The sequence below is a fragment of the Pseudomyrmex gracilis genome, unplaced genomic scaffold (genome assembly GCF_002006095.1).
Source record: "Pseudomyrmex gracilis isolate BER0280 unplaced genomic scaffold, ASM200609v1 scaffold_96, whole genome shotgun sequence".
NCBI lineage: Eukaryota > Metazoa > Arthropoda > Insecta > Hymenoptera > Formicidae > Pseudomyrmex > Pseudomyrmex gracilis.
Genome location: NW_018020680.1, coordinates 314,174 through 334,075, shown reverse-complemented (window position 1 = coordinate 334,075; position 19,902 = coordinate 314,174). Strand labels below are relative to the sequence as shown.

General features: G+C 35.7%; 1 protein-coding gene across 2 annotated transcripts; it reads left to right on the top strand.

The window, feature by feature from the left end:
• Positions 1-1,541: 1,541 nt before the first annotated feature.
• Positions 1,542-19,811, top strand: LOC109855706. Of its 2 annotated transcripts, none has more exons than XM_020430225.1 (2): positions 1,542-2,205; positions 18,734-19,811. In XM_020430225.1, exons 1-2 carry the CDS (start codon positions 2,171-2,173, stop codon positions 19,362-19,364), a joined length of 666 nt encoding a protein of 221 aa, XP_020285814.1. In that variant the 5' UTR covers positions 1,542-2,170; the 3' UTR covers positions 19,365-19,811. The 2 variants fall into 2 exon arrangements, with proteins under 2 accessions (XP_020285814.1, XP_020285815.1); XM_020430226.1 differs by lacking the exon at positions 1,542-2,205 and adding an exon at positions 14,627-14,784.
• Positions 19,812-19,902: the final 91 nt, after the last annotated feature.

Below are 19,902 nucleotides of genomic sequence, written 5' to 3'. Positions count from 1 at the left end.
ACTCAATTAGTGATTATACGAAAATGTGATAAATGTTTCATATAAATTTCGCGTTTCTTGTTCTTCGTACGCGTTGTTTCTTATATCCCAATAAATGAATATATAATCCAATCTACGCACATACACGTCGTATATTTTCGGCAAAGACAAAGACACGTCGAAGAAAAGATTTTATAGATGTGTTTTTGTTTTTGGCGGTTAGTTTTATTGACTTTTGTGAATGACGTTACAGTCATATGAAAAAAAAAACCTAATAACCTAATTTATTTCTACATTAAGTGCAAAAACTTCTTTTTTTTTTTATTCTTGACGTCAAGTCGCATTTAAACGTCTTAAGAGAAAAATCGCATTTAATTTGTTATCATAACAACAGATTACATATTTTTTTGTCAAAGCTGGACACGTGTTGCGCCATTCTGATTTAAATACATTAATATTTACTATCAGTCAATAAAAAAAAAGCAGTTGTGAGAACCAGCATGATTATTCTATATTATGCAATATTTTTTCTGTATTCAACGTCACAAAATATACGTATATCACATCAGAGAGGAAAAGAAACAAACTTTACAAAGTACAACGTACATCCAGACAACATACAAAGGCCCAAAGACATCTTAAATGTCTAAAACAAATAATAAGGCGTTTTTAAAAATCATCTTTTAAAGATCTCTTAAAGACAAGAGCGCGCTGTTTATATATTATATATATATACGGCAAAAAAAACATTTGACTTGGAGTGCGGTCAGTCTCACTGCAAATGTTTCGAAGGATCATTCTATCTTTATTTCTCGTTAAATGTGAAATAAAAATTAGAGGCGCTCCCTTTTACACTCCTGGCAATTACACCGCTGTGCTATTACAAAACAAGGAAAGATCAGTTTAATTATTGTCGTAAAGATTCGCGACAAAAGGATCTTCGCATAAATAATGTAAAGATGAATATTGTATGCGATCGCCGCGCGTACGAACGCGACTAGAGAGTTATGACATATATAGGAAAAAACAACAAAAAAAAAAAAAAAACATTCTCGCATCAACTCCTTTCTCACACTCTTAAAGTACTGTCAATAGTCGATTATTATATATACATATATATATGTGTATATATCTACGTGCAATCACCCTTATTACTGACCGCTGGTCTGCGAAATCGATGCATATTCAGTTCACATCATCATTAGTCGGAATATTTTACTTATCAATCACGCGCGTATTGTATCATATCTTCAAAATGTATAAAAAAAAAAACTCTTTTCTCTCTTTCTGTTCCAAAAGAAACGAGCATCAGGCCGTGTAACGAAGAATGTGGCGAGGAAGAAAGGAAAAGTATATCTAATAGTAACGTATATATATATATATATATATAGATTGTGTGTGTGTACGCGGAAAAAGGCGAGAAGAAGACCGCCGCATTGATGCCGACAGAGAGGAAACGAGAAGCTCGCGTGGTTCACGTTGGCCAATCACGTTTACGGATTATGGTCCGACCGGGCTGGCTGGGTGGGGAGAGGCACAGAAGGGTACGTCTGTAGGTTGGATGCGGCCGGCTCCTCCGCGCGTCTCGTGTGTTCACTGTCTACTCGCGTGATCGCTAGCTTAGGCCGGGACGAGCCGGAGAGAACCGCGTTTTAGTCGTCGCGCTAAAAGTTAACCCGTCCATCATCGCGCGCGCGCCGATTAACGTGCGAATACACGTGGCGATAAGGAAGATCGTCGTGAACACCACACACTTTTCGAGCAGAGAAGCCTGCGAAGGGAGGGGCGAGGACACGACGACGAGGTACGCGCCGTTGCAGAGAGAGAGAGAGACCTCCCTGCCAAGTTCTACTCCCGTACAAGTGCATTTCCCCGCTTGCGGCTAGAGGCTACGCGCGTATAAACGTGGTGATCGAAGCGGCGCGAGATCGTCGTCTCCGTTGTGTGTCCGCGAAAACGTTTCTCCCGTCTTCCGACGAGAATCCGACGAGTCTGTTCTTTTTTTTTTGACGTTTTTCTCGACCTCCGTCAATTCCCCGGCGCTTTATTTCGCACCCGCGCGAAGATCCCTGCTTTTCGTCAAGAGTCAACTCTTTCAAGCCGTGTAGCAATAGCGGCAGCTCTGGGTGCGCGTGTACTCGCACAGGTGCATCGACATCGAGTAACTATCACATCTATCGACGAGAACAGAATGAATTACGAAATGTCAAACGTTGATCCTGCTAGGTAAGTTTCGGATTTTTGGAGTTCGCTACTTTAATGTATGCATGTGTGTGTGTATGTGTGTGTGTGTCTGTACTGTTAAAGCTGCCCGTTCGATTTCGGATTTCTCGTGTACTGGAGTTAGACTCTTGTATGCATGTACACAACTAATATGCATTATTCTACTAATATGCATTATTATATATGCGCATTGCACTGAACTAGTTTCGTTATGTTCGTCAATCGAGTTTTAAATAGATTCGCTCGAGCCTTCGAGACTCATCGAAAAAGAATCGGTAATTTTTTCGCGAACAATCGGTGGGTGAAAATTACGCGCGAGTTCATATACAAAATTTATTTTTGCTTGTGTGTGTGTGTGTGTGTGTGTGTGTTTGTGTACGTACGTACGAGCAACCAAAGTAAGCAATTGGCCAACTTTCAAGCAACATGGGCGAGCGAGCTAATGAAATCGCGCTTGTCGTTACGACAGAATTCTGGCCTCGTACCGGAGGGTTTTCCTGCATAATGACGTGCGAGAAGTCTTTTGTTTGAAACTTGCGACTCTTATTCGCAGGTATGCGAGGGATTCCCCGCTTTATAAAAGAAAAAACGTGTTAACGTCGTGTTTTATTGACAGGAGGATGTTACGCCTATGTTAATTGGGCGTTTTGTGGCAATTTTTTTCTTTTTTTTTCTTTTTTTTTTTTTACGTCGTACGGGACTCGAAAAGAAAAACGGTCGACAAAGATATCGAGCTTGTGTGTCGCGAAAAATAAAGACGTCACTTCACTCGGAGAAGCGAGTGCCTACTCGTGCGAGTCTCCGGATAATTAACCTTCGCGAAAAGCATATCGCGCGCAAGTTTGTTGCATTGAAATTGCAGATTGCGCAAAGCGCGTGAAGCATAAGAAGCATCAAATTTTTACATAATGTTTGTAATTGCACGTATCGCGCGCACGCGCGCGCGTTATTTAATGTCTCATTTGGTTTCGATTTCCGTGTTGAGAACACACGTCATTTCTGATTATTCGAGAGCTGTACCTGTGGAAGAGTTTAGAAATTAAATAAATGATATGTATACATATACATATTTATCGCGCATAGCAACTTATGTATTATTAAAAAAAGAAATAGTAATAATTAAAATACATTTATATTTCAGTTGCTCAAAAAAGGAAACCACAATTTGCAAGCTTTATCTTGAAGCGTGTTGTGATTCATCGCCTATACAGGCGAGTCGGATCAAACTTGAAATGTAATGGGTTTTTTTTATCGAAACTGATATGGTGTATCATGCGTGGTAGCAATATCGTGTTCCATTAACAAAAAAGTATCTTCTAACTTGTATCTTGATTACGTAAGTAGTTTTCCTTCAAAAATTTACGTTTAAAGAATTTTATTAAAAAAAACCAGTTCGCAAGTTGTGTTATTTATTTATGTTGACAAATATAAATATAAAAACAAAATTCACATTTTCCACAATCCACTTGAAAGTTATTTTACAGATATAAACAACATCATGTTACTTTCGCGATAAACAAATAACAAGTTGCTCTGTATCATATGTCGTTTTTTCTTTTTTTTTCTTTTTTTTTATCGGTTTTAAACTGGCTCAATTAATTCGGTCGTTTAAAATGTGCAACTGCCATTTGATTGCTCAAAAATTTTCTCTCGCGCACGCAAACATCTCGCTAACGCGCATAATGCGTTTTTTTTTAAATATGCTTTTACAAAAAAACAAAAAAAGCGTCTAATAGCAATATTCTATCTTTCTGTTATTTGTTTGTTTGTAATTTTTAATAATTAACAGCACAATATTGTTTGCGATTCGAACGATTGTTGTTCCGCTTCTATCGGGTCGATAAACTCGCGAGATGAGAGAGAAAGCTTCTTTGCTCGAGAAAGAAGGTCGCGCGTGTGTATACACCGACAATGCGCGAAATGTGTGCAAGGGCGATTTTGGATAGAATCGTGGCGCGCCATTTCACACAAGGCACGTCTCATCTTTCAGTCATCGCTGTAGAAAGTCTCGCTGTAACTTTACCCGTGACACCATTGCTAATTTGTGCTACTATCATAGCCGGGCACAGTCGACTGTATAACAAAAAACCGAACACTCACACAAACGCGTTTACGGCAGTGTAAATTGACGATCGTTAATGTTTTTTTCCTGTTTGTTGAACAAAGTTGGGTAATTACTGCTTAATTATTGATTAGATTAGTAGAAATTACCATAACGATGTTGTCAAGAAAAATGAATTTTGTGAATATTACTTGAGAAAAAATGTTTTTGCACATGTATAAACACATTACATATAATATTTTCACTCATACTGATGTCAAAAATAATAAGTTCAAAGCACACAGTGGTGCGTGGAAAATATTTGACACGTGTAATGGAAAAATACTTGGTCGGTAATTAAAGCTGTTAAACACGCGTGTCGGTTTGAAGGTTGTTTTTTTTTTCTGTTTCGCACACGTTGAAGTCTAACGATACTCGCAATAATTTGATATGATATCGCTCGAAGCGTTAATAGACAATACATAACAACCGATAGCCCGATAAGATTTCAAGTATTATTTAAGCAAAACTCCAGAGATATAGATTTTTTATAGTGCTTTTATCATCTTCATGATCTACGTATATACGCAATCGCTGACGCGATTGTGTGTTTTCGAACTGATCTTTGTTTGCGAGACAAACCACAAACAAAATGATTGCGAAAAGTACATCATTTAGCACTAAAAAAAAAAAGCGAATCTAAATTATCGAATCCCGGACAGAACATCTTCCCAGTTCAACTGCTCAAGTACTTCGTGTGATATTTTGTTTTATCGCAATGTCCATCACAGATTTGTCAATTAGCACGGAAAGGTCCGCATGCGTCAGCAAGTATTGTGCTAAAATTTCAATCAGTTCTTTTAATATACATTACTCAGACGCGATTGACGCATGGTTCCGTCGCGGTTTACCGAGAAAACAAAAAATTCGTCGTACTATTTTCTCCGCTGACGATTCATGAAATTTCACAGTCTGGAAGGTCAAACAATCATTTGTTTCGACGAACTTGAAATGTCGTAATATCGCAGTTCCTTTTCTCGTCTCGAATGTCGTTACCGTGCACTCGTCGCGTCGCGACACCCACGCGACACTCCGTTGCCCGTCGCAACCTCGAGTGACATTGAATGCGTCGATAGAAGTTTCATCATTTTTCGTCGCAACTCCTCGACACATGTTTTGCAACAATTCAAATTACCGTTCGGTGTTTTGAAAAATTGTCTTTTCGTTTTAGACTGAAGTTCCGTTAATTTGGCGTTGGTTTATTTGTCGTATCTCTTTTTGTCTGATTAAATATACATATATATATATATATATATATTTTTTTTTTTTAATCTTATTTGGTTTGTTTTAGTTTTAGTTTTTTTAATGATATACTTTTTGTTATCGGTACGTATGCAGTTTTTATAAGTAACATTGAAGTCGTTATCTTATTCTAAGAATATGTTTCAGGAATGTCTCGACGCGAATAGCGACATCCTGTCAGGCGACACTTCTCATTGACTAAGAAGATATAGCGCGACAGTTAAAACGCGAAGCGAAGTTTCTCGTTGAAACTTGAGTGCAAGATCGAAAATTCATGCGTGGAATTGTTTACATTTGTTAGACTTTGTCTTTGCATCCGAAGCAAAAACGGGAGGTTTTCACTGAGAGAACGTTCGTTTTGCGTGCAAGATTATTATTATTATTTTTTTTTTTCAAAACTTGTTCAAAATATTCCAATCGTTGTATCAAAAGAGTTTTGAAATTTATTTCTAATTCCCGCAATATACTGTTTTTCTGACGTCAAATTTCTACATCTTCTCAGTTTCTTTTTGATCTCATCAAAGCAATATCAAATTCTATCGATTCGCTGGTAAACGTGTAATACACTTTTGTACTTGCGCAAGGAATTTAAAACTAATTATCTTTTCGCGTTAACTGCGTGTAGAAGCAATGTGGAATTTCTAATTACTATTTTAACCTCTCGAATAGGACAAAAGCACTTTTTTATATGAATGCAAACTAAATATTCGCAAGAAGACATACGATGCAAATGTCCACATTAACATGTTTACTCCTATAATATATGTGCATTAAATAAATGTGCCTAGCACATGCGTTACAATTGGTGATAGAGATCTGTTGTATGTATCTGATGAATGTTAATTACGAACGTGTCGTTTTCTTTTGTTTTCTATCAATTATCTCGATCGACGGATACTGATTGTTAAATTAATAAGTTTTTAAGTTAATGAAAAAATACATTAACGAGATTCACTTATTCCGCGCGTGCGTGTCACGTGAACATTGAATGTTGCGATAATAAAAAATGTTCTATCTTGAGATGTTACTAATTGCTTTAAGTGGTCGATGGATCAAAGGTGAACGCGACGCTGACTCTGAGTGTCGAGGGGTTATCCTGACGAGAGTGCCACTCTTACAGATAAGAGCGATCAAGTGCCAAGTTTGTTTAAAACATTTGTCAACGAAGCGTGTAATTGTGTTGCCGGACAGCGTACATATACCAGATGAGACACATTCTTTCATTTCTGAGTCATAAACTCGCAATAAAAGTCACATGATTGATGAAGAAAATCGTATGATTTATTTTCTTCTGCAGCTGCGCGAGCGACAAACACACACATACACACACAAAAAGATAAACAAATGTTTTCTACTGAAGAAGTAAAAGTGGATTCTAATCACGCGGTTCGGATATACATGAATGCTTCATTTATTTAAATTATTTATAAATTACGCAGTTTCGTTTTTTACATTTCTTATTTGTTATTTAAAAAAGTTGAGAATTTATTTATATTTATTTATATTCTGTTGAATAATTTTTGTAACGGACTTTTTTTGTGAATAATTATATATAAGATTCTTATTTGAATAAAGTATGTGCTGTGTGTTTGTTTCATTAAAAATAATGATATGAATTTACGCGTACTTGTACATAAATCTCAACTGGACTAAAAAACAACTACTTTATAATCTTTTTTTTTTGATAATCTGTTTGTATTATCTTTAATAAACATGTACAAATTATGTATTATGTTTTACAATCCAGTTGCGATTTATGTGTAAATATAAAAAAAATGAATACGTACTTGTAACGTACTTTGTTCATTATAAAATACTTTTCTCGTGTGTTATTGTTATTATCGAAATTTTTGGAATTCTTTTTGGTGTACAAATCATGTGATTAGTGGATAGAGTGAGATTGAGTTGAACAAGTGATCTAGAAATCTAAAATTTTCCGAGAAAATTTATTTTTTTCTGTCTGGAAAACACCAAAAAGGCGAAAATGTTTCCTCAGCGGATTTTGAACAACGGACACCGTAGGACAATCGAATTTATTTTAGATTCTCTTCCGAAAAAATCGTTCAATTTTCTCCGGAAAATTAGGCAAAAATATCTATGAGGGATCAGAAAATTCTCAAAAGTTTTGTTTTTCAAAAATTTGATGACAAGATGTAGAGCGTTCTAATCTGTCAAATTGTTGAATCGTGTCGAAAAGTTTCTCTTGTGTCGGCTCGACGGAATTTTTGTTTTCCCGGCGATATGTAATCAAACGTATCGGAAATGACAACGACACGCAATGCTCAGTCGGCTGTGACCATCAATTGGTACTCTCCCGTGCTCCATCCAGCCGCGGCTGCTGCTTTGCATAGCAATCACACGTCATAAATCATATCATCGTGAATCGCATACGCGATTTCTCTTTTCTTAGTCTAGACATTAGTACAACATGTGTGTGCATTAAGCGCATCAACGTTCGTCACGACAAATCACGCGCCATTCTTGTCATCGGATGACAAGCGTCTGCAGGGAGAATAACTTCTACTTAAAAAAAATTTTTTTTTTTTTTTAACTCGCTTAAACTGTCTATTAGAAACAAAATGCGTCAGATGTTCGGTTTCGGAAACAGTGTTGGTGATTACTCTTGTTTCTTTTACGATCAATAACACGTACTGCTATCTTGCTAAAAATAAGCGCACGGAGGTAAGATAACGAAGATAGAAGACAATGTATCCAATATCGCGTATTGTCGAATGAAAAGCGTATAAAAAAGAAAACAAACGATTGAAAGAAAAATCGAATTTACAATGGTACATTGATGGGAACAAGAGACTTGAGGATGTGCATTTTTCGTAGTTAAAAAAATGTCAAATTTTGCATTATCATCAACAACATGGCGGCTCGTGTTCGCCTCCTTAAGAGGGTACTGGATACCGACTATAGACACCTGTAAACCGACGATTCTAAGTTTTCTTTTTGAGCCGTATTTACTGCATCAAATCCAAAATGCTTCTACAGAAATAAGTGAATTGTGCTAAGAATTAGCTGTTGTTCTTTAAAATGTCCAAATTCAGCATAAATTTTTTCTTAGACAGTTTTCTTCTATAACCTCATCATATCATCATGTATATAAAATTATTTCTAAGCTTATGTACGTATTTACACTGAACTACAGCGATAAGTACGACACTAAACAATCTAATGAAACACTCAGAATATGATTTGGTTATCTAATTGATGCACAAAAAGTATAATCGTGATGATGTTTATTTGATATCATATACTATCATTATGAATGAAAAACAAGTTCAAAAAAGCATTATATACCTATTTTCAAAACCTTTATATAGTTTTGTATATTTATTTGCTTCTGTAGAAGCGCTTTTAATGTTGTGCAGTAAATAAAATTAAAACATAAAGAAATTTAGGTTATAAAAACGTCGGTTTACAGGTCTCTATCCAGTTTACAAGCCGGGCTCCAGTACCCTCTTAAGTCTGTTAGCTTCGCTCTCCGCACGTTGCTCTCCCTTCGTTTATTCTTACCTCCATGATGACACGCAATCTTTCATTCTTACTAATTCGCGAATTAATACGATGACGCAATAATGTTATAACGTCATACGTGTAACGTCATTTAGCAAGAATTAATGTTTTTTTTTTTTTTTTTTTTTTTTTTTTTTTTTTTTTTTTTTTTTTTTTTTTTTTTTTTTTTTTTTTTTTTTTTTTTTTTTACGGTTAATTCTTTTATGAGTTTTTTGTTTTCAAAAAACTGGAATGTACTGTTGTATTCGCTCGAAATTTATACAAATTAATGCATAATTTGCACATAAGTTTTTATACACTATTCTGTAAAAAAAATGTATAGATGAGTGCGTAAATTATTTGCTTACTTACTTTAATCGACGCATAATTGATCGCTTCTCGACAAACAACGTCGAGTTCTAAATCAATATTCGACGTTCGCTTTTGTAAAATGAATTTTTTTCATACTATAGACAGACGCTCCCACACATCTCTTCTTTGTTTTAATAATGGCCACCACCCACGCCAGATTACAGCGGTGATAATTTTGCACTTGCGTTAGGTCGATAAAGAACGATCACGTCATCGCGTGAGATAACGCTACTCGCTCGCAATACCGCGATTTTATAAAAAAAAAAAAAAACATTTTTTTCTTAACAAAATAATACAATACTATCTACGTTCATTTCTACGTCATTTGTTGTGATAATATTTTTCAATAGATAATTGCGCAGATGATCGAATTGTTCGCGCGGTTATTCGAATTGCTCCTTTGTTCGCAGTTTTATTAAGTTCACTAATCCGTTTCTAAGTTAGTCGAGTGACAACAAAAGTTTGCAGTTCGAAGTTCATATACACATGCGTGCGCGCGCGCGCATGCGCGTGCGTGCGGCGTGCGTGCGTGTAATCGAGTCGCTTTAAAAAGAATTTTATGTATCATATTCGCATTTGAAACTTCTGGAAACGTCATAGTTACAACCAGTGGCAAGCATAACACTCGCGAGTGAAAGTGGCTGTTTACAGCCTGGATTTAAATAGGCGTTCGCGCGCAGTCACACACGTACCCATTTTGTTTGCAATCGTTGTGTGTGTTTGTACATGCGGTGAAAAAAAAATTTTATCTACCATAAGTTTTGCGTAATCACAACCAGAGAGATGTAACCAAAAATACGCCAAATTGCATCAGATCTCGCGTGATGTTTTACATCATATCGTAATATTTTTTTCTTGCGCCAGTTTAAATTAAATTTCGTTCATCTCTGATGCTTTTTTTTTTTATTTTTTTATATATATATATATTTTTTTTATTTTTTTATTTTTATTTTATTTTATTTTATTTTATTTGTCCGCGCGATTAATTGCGCGAAGTATAATCGCGCGACAGAAATTACGGGCCAAAGCACAAAGGACGCGATCGGTCAAATCAAATAAAATTTTACACGTCGCGAACAAGTGACATCAAACAAATACGCGATATCGCGGAGACTGATAAGAACTGTTACTTAATATTTATTTTGATGCGTACATTTCGGAAATCGTGTAGTTATCGATCAAGAACACGCGCAATCTCCCGTCGGAGAGAATAAAGACACACGTACATTCGATTTACGAAAGTAATAAATTTAGTGATAAAAAAGAATCTTGATATTAACGTTTTTTGTATTAACAATCTCTCTCTCTCTCTCTCTCACATCGCGCCAGCTGTCTTTGTATCTAAGTAATTGTGACAACAAAGCGAGTTCACTCTCATAGATCATTTGCATATGTTCAATATTTACTTTACATGTTAGAATCTGTGCGTGTGTGTTCCTTAAGATTGCACATACATTTAAGCGCGCGTGCAAAAAGCTTTGATATATTTACTTTTTCGTTGAGCGCAATGATTTGCGCGATTTGTTGTGTTCATTTCACACGTTCGCACCTTTTCCTCGCGTCATGCCTTATTTATAAATTACCTTCTTTATCAAGCCTTTGAGCGTTGCTTTTTCTTGTGTGTTACAGCTCGTGCATGTAATCTCTCCCAAACGAGATTGAACTTTTGGTCATTTTAAAAGCTTAAAAATTATATAAGCTGAACAATGCAACAGTGATAGATCACAGAGAAGTTATTTTTATAAAAATAACTTCTCACATTTTATAGCAATATAATTATTATCTAGTTTATTTTCAATTTGTTGTTTACGAATTACACTCTGTGATCTATCTAGAGAAGTTTTTATTTAACAATGTAAGTATGTAATTGTGTGTTTTCATTATTATGTAATTCGTAAACAACAAATTGAAAATAAACTGGATGATAATTATATTGCTGTAGAATGTGAGAAGTTATTTCATAAAAATAAAAACAGAACATTACATCGTTAACCTGATAAAGCATGTAAAAAATTCTTTATTTTATGAATCTTAATTTGCTCTTATAATTAAATACTCGAAAATTGACTTGAAAAAAAAATTGATTTGCGAAAATATAATTCTGTTGATAAACATTGATGTAAAACAGTGAGACAAAACGCAAAAGTTTTGCGTTTTACGACTAGAAACAAAGAAACAAGGTCATCTGACAATGTCTGCATAATATATATGGCATTTTATGTTAAACTCGTCTTCCTGACCATGATTAAGAATTCTCATCAGAATCAAATTTAAGAAGCTGCAAAATGTATTTTTATGAAGTAAAAGAAAAAACGCAATTCTTATAGGTTGTTAATTTTAATCGAAACTCTTCACACACCTATAATTAACTTGAAATAAAAATAAATAAATTCCAAAGGTTTTCAAAAAAGAAAAACCGTAGAGCTTATGGTCCAGGGTGGAGGTGGATATTCAATATAACATAATAAACAATAATGTGTTTCGGGACGTTTCGATCATTTATTGTTGATTATCGCGCAATCTCCAAAGGTTTTCTATAAACAAATGTTTAAACGTATTAAAAATTGACGCGTAAAGAAAGTTTCTTATTTTAATAATATTTAGATAAATGAGATTACAGTTATATATAAAACTTTTCGGCAAGCCGGAATATACACGCGTGATGTAACGGATGTCTTGGCGCAGTGCCGATTGCGCTGGCGTGAAACCTAAATACTGCATCGGTCAATCTACGCGGACCAATATTAACTTCAATTAACGTCCCTCGACGGAATCGGTGTCGCGAGTGATAAGTCGCGACCAAATCAGGATCAAATCAAGTTTAATGCCTCCGATAAAATGCAAAAAAAATCTGACTTGGACGCGGCAGCGAAAGCGGTTGACGATCTTTCCGCGTTTTTTTTTTTTTTTTTTTTTTTGTTGCGCGCATAATTTTACGCTAGGCGGCCTCGGCAACGAATACCGGTCATGCAAACTCGCGAAAGTCACGCCAATATTTATTAAAAACAAAATCGCAGCAAAGAAACGCGCAATAAAACAGTTGAAGGAGTCTTGTAATTTATATGTTTATATTTGAATTGTTTTCAATCGCATTTCGAACAAGACTTTTTTTTACACTTCTTTTCAAGAAGAGATAATAATGTGGTCAAGTAAATACATTTCGATCTGATATTTCGTATTGTATATCTTTTTTTTTTTTTTTTTATTCTTTTCAAGAAGAAATATAATATGGTCAGTAAGTACATTTCGATCTGATATTATCGTATCATATACTACTTATCAGTGTTAACACATTTTTGCACGGAATATTTTAGTGTGTATTATCGACAATCGCGACTGTCACGATTTTATCTGGCCGCGTTATTTTAGTACGTGTAACTTTAGTAAATACGCGGTTCTCTTTTCTTGATATATTTATACGTGATTTTAAGCATTTAAATGTCAAGTATCGCGTCAAGAATTTGAAATATGTACACGTGTGTGTGATATCGATTGTTTATTATTTATATTACCTGTTACTTAACAATGTTTCGCACTGATTTGTTTTATCTATGTGAATAAATTAATTTATATTTGATGATCAATTTTAAAGAAATTTGTTGAATTTAAAAAACGCAGGAACAAACTCGCGTTATTATCGAAGAGAAAACAACGTATTCTTGATTCTCGTGCTTTTTAATTATTTTTCACGGCGTGGCGCAAGAGAGAGCGGTAAAATATAATGAGATAAAGCGTTACGTATGTACGTCCTCCTTAGAAAGTTCACATGTGCCGATAGTGACGCGGAAAGTGGATTGCGACTGATATAACAACGCAAGTTTTTTTTTTATCGTTTCTATGAGAGTTTTATTGTGCGGAGGAGAAATTTTAAAGATAATATGTTGAGTTTAAAAAAAATAATAATAAAATTTTCAAAAAGCGCGTTTAAATAAATGTAAGATTTCTCACACTTTACATTACGTTGTGCTTCGTACCAACTTTACGAAGAGTAACAAAGTCTTGTTCACATATTGTTTTTAAGCTGAAAAACATATATTTTAATCTTAAAACGTAACAACGAAAAAAACCTCATAACGTTATAATACAGAAAAACGTAATGTGCTTAAAAAACAAAACGCAAATATAATCATATGTTTGTTTTATGTATCTACGCGTACACACACGATCCGTTCCGCGATATGTGTGCTAATGTGTTTTTCACCGAATTTCAATGCTGTGTTGACGTTGCTGACTTCAAAGTCCGACTTCGCGAGACTTCTTTTTTACTTTGCGCGATGTCATTAGCATCAAATTTCTGTTAAATACCGTTCCCACACAAAAACGAGCAGTGACGTATAGCATATGTCGCGCGTATATATTGTGCGCGTGTTTGTATATAAAACTAAACGACCTATGTACCAGGAAGTGAAATATGTACTTTCGAGGAATTTTCTCGTAACTCTTGTCGCACTACTAAAATCTCGTAATACTTGCGTACGACATAAGTACACACTTTTCATTTTCACATTTGTCTTGTTTCATCACTAACCTATGCTAACATAATGTTCTTTAGCGTCTAATTTAGCTTCTCATCACGTGGAACTTACGTAGAAATAGCGGAAGAACGTTTTTATTATTTGAGAAGCCTTTGAAATTGCGCTTCTGAGAATTTTTCTTTCGCAAACAATCGATCGAACTTGAAGTTGGCTCTTCTCTTCCTTCTGCTCTTAGATCCTAATGTGCAAAAGATTTTTAATGAGTTTGATTTTTCAAAAAACCGCGCGTGTGAGCAGAATTGTTTTGGTTTCGCTTCCGTCTCCCTGGGTGACTGTCAACTTCCCAGTGGGGTCAGAACGTTCTGTTATTTCTCGAAGTGTGCTGCAGGTCATTCGGATACAAAATAGAACACAATTGAGAAAAATACAAAATTTGAAAAATATATGCGGGAAGCTATAACTTCACATCACAGGTGTCATTGACAGAATTTCAAGTAGCACCGCTAAACAAACCGGCAGGCATCGGAGAAAAGAACTGCAATGGTGGGAAAAAAAAACGCGGAGGAGAAATCGATCGAATAGACTTTTGATGGCCGATCAAAGGTAGCTGGAGAATGGCCGAGAATGCGGGAATAATTTGCGAGTCGATCCCACCATTGTCACATAATACGCACATCCCCGGGTCACTGCGAGCTTTACCGTGAATATTCATCAACCAGTTTGCCTTCATAACGAACTCCGTCAAGTTCCGTTTGGTCTGTTGGTATCAGTCGCGTCGGTTCGCAAGGTGAGAGTCTTACCGATCGTCCCGACGGATCGCTACGATAACAATCGATCGTCCCACATTATCGGACTTCGCGTTATCCGAGACAAGATGTTGTGGTATCGTAGGTACGTACCAAAACGCGAGTATCGCGTTATTTGTTTTTTTTTTGGCAGAATGTTTCCGAATTAATATATACCGAGTTTGTGTCTCTCGCGATTAGCGAGACGTGTCAAGGATATAAGCCGATCGTCGCTCGTCATAATTGTTTTATCCTTGACGAAATTATATCTTTCTTTTTAAACTTCTCCGACATAATTTTGCTGAAGAAAGATGCAGCAACATTAAAGTTATCTAAAACAATGTTTTTTTTTTTTTTTTTTTTTTTTTTTTTTTTTTTTTTTTTTTTTTTTTTTTTTTTTTTTTTTTGAGAAGAGCAGTTTTTATCTCGCTTCTTCCTTTCTTCGAGATTCTCTGTGGTGTTAGTGGTCAGGTATGTAATTTTTTTTTTTGCCGCAAAATTATTCAGCTTCGTAAGCAGCGGCATACTTCTTGAGTACGGTCTTTGTTTTCACGTCAAAACTGTAAACGAAACGCGAGAGACACGTGTAAAAAAGAAGAGATACACGATACGGTACTTGATGTAGCGCGTCTTCGAAAAAGTGGCACGGTCACTTCTTTCTCGCGTCGTCGATCGAGATTTTAAGAGCAGAGATTTTTTTTTTTTTTTGTATTAGAACAACTTTTTTGTTTCCAAGTTTTTCTTAAAGCAGTTGGATCTTACGATAACGCGAGACTTCGAACATCCCGCTCTCTAGTAGAGATTAAACCAGTAAACTGGTTAGAAATTGCTAAGTTCGAGCGACGCTTGTTTGACAGTAACTCTAGACAGTAGAACTGATCAGTTTCTAACTCAATTTCTGATCGACACAAGGCTGTCACTGATTAACCCGATCAAATTCAGACTAGTCTGTAATTAGAAAATAATAATCAAGATATTTCGAGTTTTTACTGGACAAAAACTAGTTTTATTTTCTGATGTATTTAATGTTGCTAATTTCTGACTAATTTGTAGCCAACTTTGATGTTTTGGTTAGAAAGTAACAACCAGAATGTGTTAAGTTTTAGTTCAGAAACTCTACTTAGTCATCCTTTACTATTCTATTTAACTTGGCTAGTTTCTAATTAGTTTTTGACTAAAAAATATTGACGAGAATCGAGTTTTTCTTGCCAAAAACTAATCAACGTTTGTTCTTCTGTAATTAGGTTTGTGCTGTCTTGGAATTTGATCAGGAGAAATATTGTTTTAATATATCTGCTAAAACTATCTAGAAATTATTCAATTTTGTTTAAACAGAAGTCTTGTATCTAGTTACCGGTCAGTTTCTGATTTTTTAACGTACAACAATGGCCTCATATGCTCTACATAATTTTTTCTCTGTCTTGATGTTGTTGCTCAAAGAGCATCATGTTTCCCCTATTTTATTGTTGAGATCTAATTTTTTTGTTCGTAGCATCGAGAAGATTTATTATTTAGACGTGTCAGAAAATTTATACAGGTTTGATCTTTGGTTTGAAGTGCGGACATCCAAAAATTGATATGCTTGCTTGAACAATTATCCATATAATACGTGTGTTCTGCTTTCTCCGTACACACGAATGGATTTTGGGTGTAGTTTTTTTTCTTTTTAAACCTATAAAGTGGGACAGAGTGTATAAACCTATGGTTATAAGTAGAACTCCGTTATATGACGGGAGAACTATTTTTAACATCTCACCTGAGATACATCACTAATTTCACTGGAACGCGTGTCCTTAATCAGCTAAAGATCGATTTAACGATTGTTCTCTCCGGGGCAAAAGAATCTCTCGACTCGTTTAAAAGAAAAATATTTTGTGTGATTTATAATAACAAAAACCACACAATGATGGTAATAATGGCGCAAAAACACGTATTTATTACATGTTGTTCTGACAATAATTATCACCTTAATCTGTCGTTTTTCATCATTTACTTGGAAGAGACAGCAATTAATAATTTTTTGTTTCGCAATAAACGTGTCTTTTAAATGTGCTCGTCATCAAGGATAAATTTACATAAAAACAATTTCCTTGAACTTGATTTATTTAAAAATTATACTTTTATTTTACAAAGTCGCGAGTTCATCGCCCGTCGTCTCGTTGTCTGTGGTCTTAAATCTTTACGCGCGTTAAAATTATTACACTTCTTTTAATTCTGTTTTTTTTTTTCGTGACAAGCAAAAAGCGAATTAACACGAATTTCACAAGATCCGAGTTAGGTATAATACATTTTGAATTTCACCATCTTCCGCGACAAGAGCGGAAACGAAATGTTAAAATTGCGCGTGCATGCGCAGTACAATTCCATGATGTGCACATTTTTTGCACTTTGATTTTTAACGATTGCATAAATGTTCATTTTATTCGCGATTAACATACAAAGCGAACTTTCATGAACCTCCGGTAGAGGCGTATATGGTTGAATATTCATACATGAACAAGCACTTGGATTCTATTGCGAATTTCAGCGGTAGTTAATACACACAATTGCGCGCTTTGTAATGGATAGATCAGATCTGCCGCGTTTTATTGATCATTAGTTTAATGGAGAACAGTCAGCTTCACAATCGTTCAATTGACGGATGAACTAAAAAACAAATTCACAATTTTTCTTTTTTTTAAATTGAACTGCGAAGTAAAATTTTTTACTGTACTCATCACTGTATCGTGTGACGATTGTTTTTCATCATTAGATACTTATGTATGCAGAAGAATTATAATGTAAGCGATATACGTTTATATATACGTACGAGAGGAAAAGTTCTCGAAAAAAGAGTTCTTGAAAAAACATTTGTACGATCAGAAGTATTATTCGTGCAACGAAATACGATTAAATTAATCAGCATGTAATTGTGGTTCCGAAAATGTTTCTTGTTCTGATATTAAATCACTTCGAAACAACATCAATGAGATTAATGCTAATTATGCAACACGTCGCGTGATATTTCTCCGTTTGCGTGCTATTGCGATAAAGAAAACTCAAGCAAACTTCCTTTTATTATCTTTGATTATTCAAATAGAGTCGCAATATTTCCAAATTACGATAAGATAGTCTTCAGGAAACAGAACTTTTTTTTTTTTTCTCAAGAGAAACATCTTGTAACGTGATGATGTGATGTCTTCGAGAAAAAATTACAAAAAGTGATTACTTAATTTCGAAATTAAAATATCCACCGCATAAAAATATCCGCACACATTGAGCTTGATAAATTTAGAATGTGTTACGGGGAATCGGTTGTTTATAATTAACACAGCCCCGGGGAATTACAACGAAAAAGTTACTTGCATTGTCCGAAACTGTGCTGCTGCTGCGACGTTACATGGAAATCGAAGATGAAGACATCGGATGTTCCTATTAAAGTGTGTGACGTCGTGACGTGCTTGATGACATTGCGTCACACAAGCTCATTACGCCACGATTGTCAGACGCATACAAATCGGATGTTTGAGAAATTCCGTTTCTTTTTTTTCTGCAACGCGCGCGCGACACGCCGAAGGAAAACATTGTTTGCGCAAATGATCTTCCTCTTTTTTCAATTCATATCTTCGCAACAGAAAAATCCGTTTATTTATCTACTACAGAACATTCCACTTCTACAGTAGGTTTTTTTTTTTTTTTGAATAATTTAAATAATAATTTGAATGTGAATGATCGAAACGCGTCATGCGTCAAGTAGTGTTTAAAGACGTTTTTGTGAAACTTCAAACTTTTAGCAGTTACATAACCTTTCGGTAAATTTAACACATATCGAACGAGGTTCGCATTTAATGTCAAATTCCAAAAGTAATATCGATTGAAATACACGAGAACATATCAAAAGTAAAATAAAACACAGAGTCTGTATTGTTTTTAAACGAAGACAAAACCGAACTGTAGACTCGACTATGTGTGTTTTCATTAAATAATCTACTTTTACAGCATAAAAACGCGCAAAATTGATTGAGCAATTTAGAAAATTCACATCGTGAATTAAACAAGTGATTTTTTGTTTGCAGGAGTCTACGGCGAATTGCTCGACATGAGGAGCCGGAGTTCAGTAACGCCAGCATCCTGAACAGCATGGAAAAGTTCGTGCGCACAGTGAACGAGATGGAGGACACCATCCTGGTGCCGAGTCGTCTAATGGATCTGGCCGTAGGCGACGCGAGCGACACAACTTGCATGAAGGGCAGGCGCGGTCATACTGTGAAGGATACAATGGCCAATACTGATCTTTACCGCCTGTACAACATCATCAATCAGATGAAGACCGAGCTACTGTGGTCGCAGGAGACGCGTGTCATCGAGACAGACGATCAAATCAAAAATCATCCGATCGGTAGTCCAGATCTGATACATCACCATCCGACTGGTGTCAGACTCGGTCACGTGCGTTGTCCGAGTACCACGTCGATGCAGAGTGTGCAGAGCGCATCTTCGATCGTGTCTACGTCGGACTCGGACTCCGAGATTGGCATCGAGATCGACAGCGGGCTAGAGGGCGAGGAATGCACCGACCTGGCGACTGTTGCCGCTGAGAACTTCCGACGTCACCTGCGCGGTCTTCACCGTAGCATCGCTCGCATGACGGAAGCTGCTGAGTACTTGACACTGCGGTATCAGGCTGACGTGGGTGGGCAGGTCTGATTCGACGCTGTCGCTGCCGTCATTATCTCACCATTGTCGCAGCCTGCGCGATCGTCGTCGCGTTAAATTCGTCTCGCGAAAAATAAAATTTGTGAATATAACTTTCGTGCCTTCTAGCTCCGTAAGAGAACGCTGATTTTGAGAAAGCAGCAAATCGCAATCGGCGAACTACGTGATATCAGTGTTATTTTATCACGTAGCACGATAGATAGCGAGAAAAGTGTGCGCTGTTTTATGTGCTTGAACATAAATGTATGAAGATAATAAATTTATTTTTTACTTCATATATTTAGCAAACACACATAGTGCAACATAGTGAATCGTCATTGGTTCATGGGAATCCTCTATAAATAACCAAAGAAGATGTCTTGAAAAATATCTTATAAAGAGAAGACTTAAGAATATAAAATGATAATTAAATGGGTATGTATAATACAAACACTTTAATTTATTATTGCACAAGAAACAGAATTATATACATATATATATATATGTATATATCTCTTAAAAAGTATCTTACAAAAGAAAAACTTTTAAG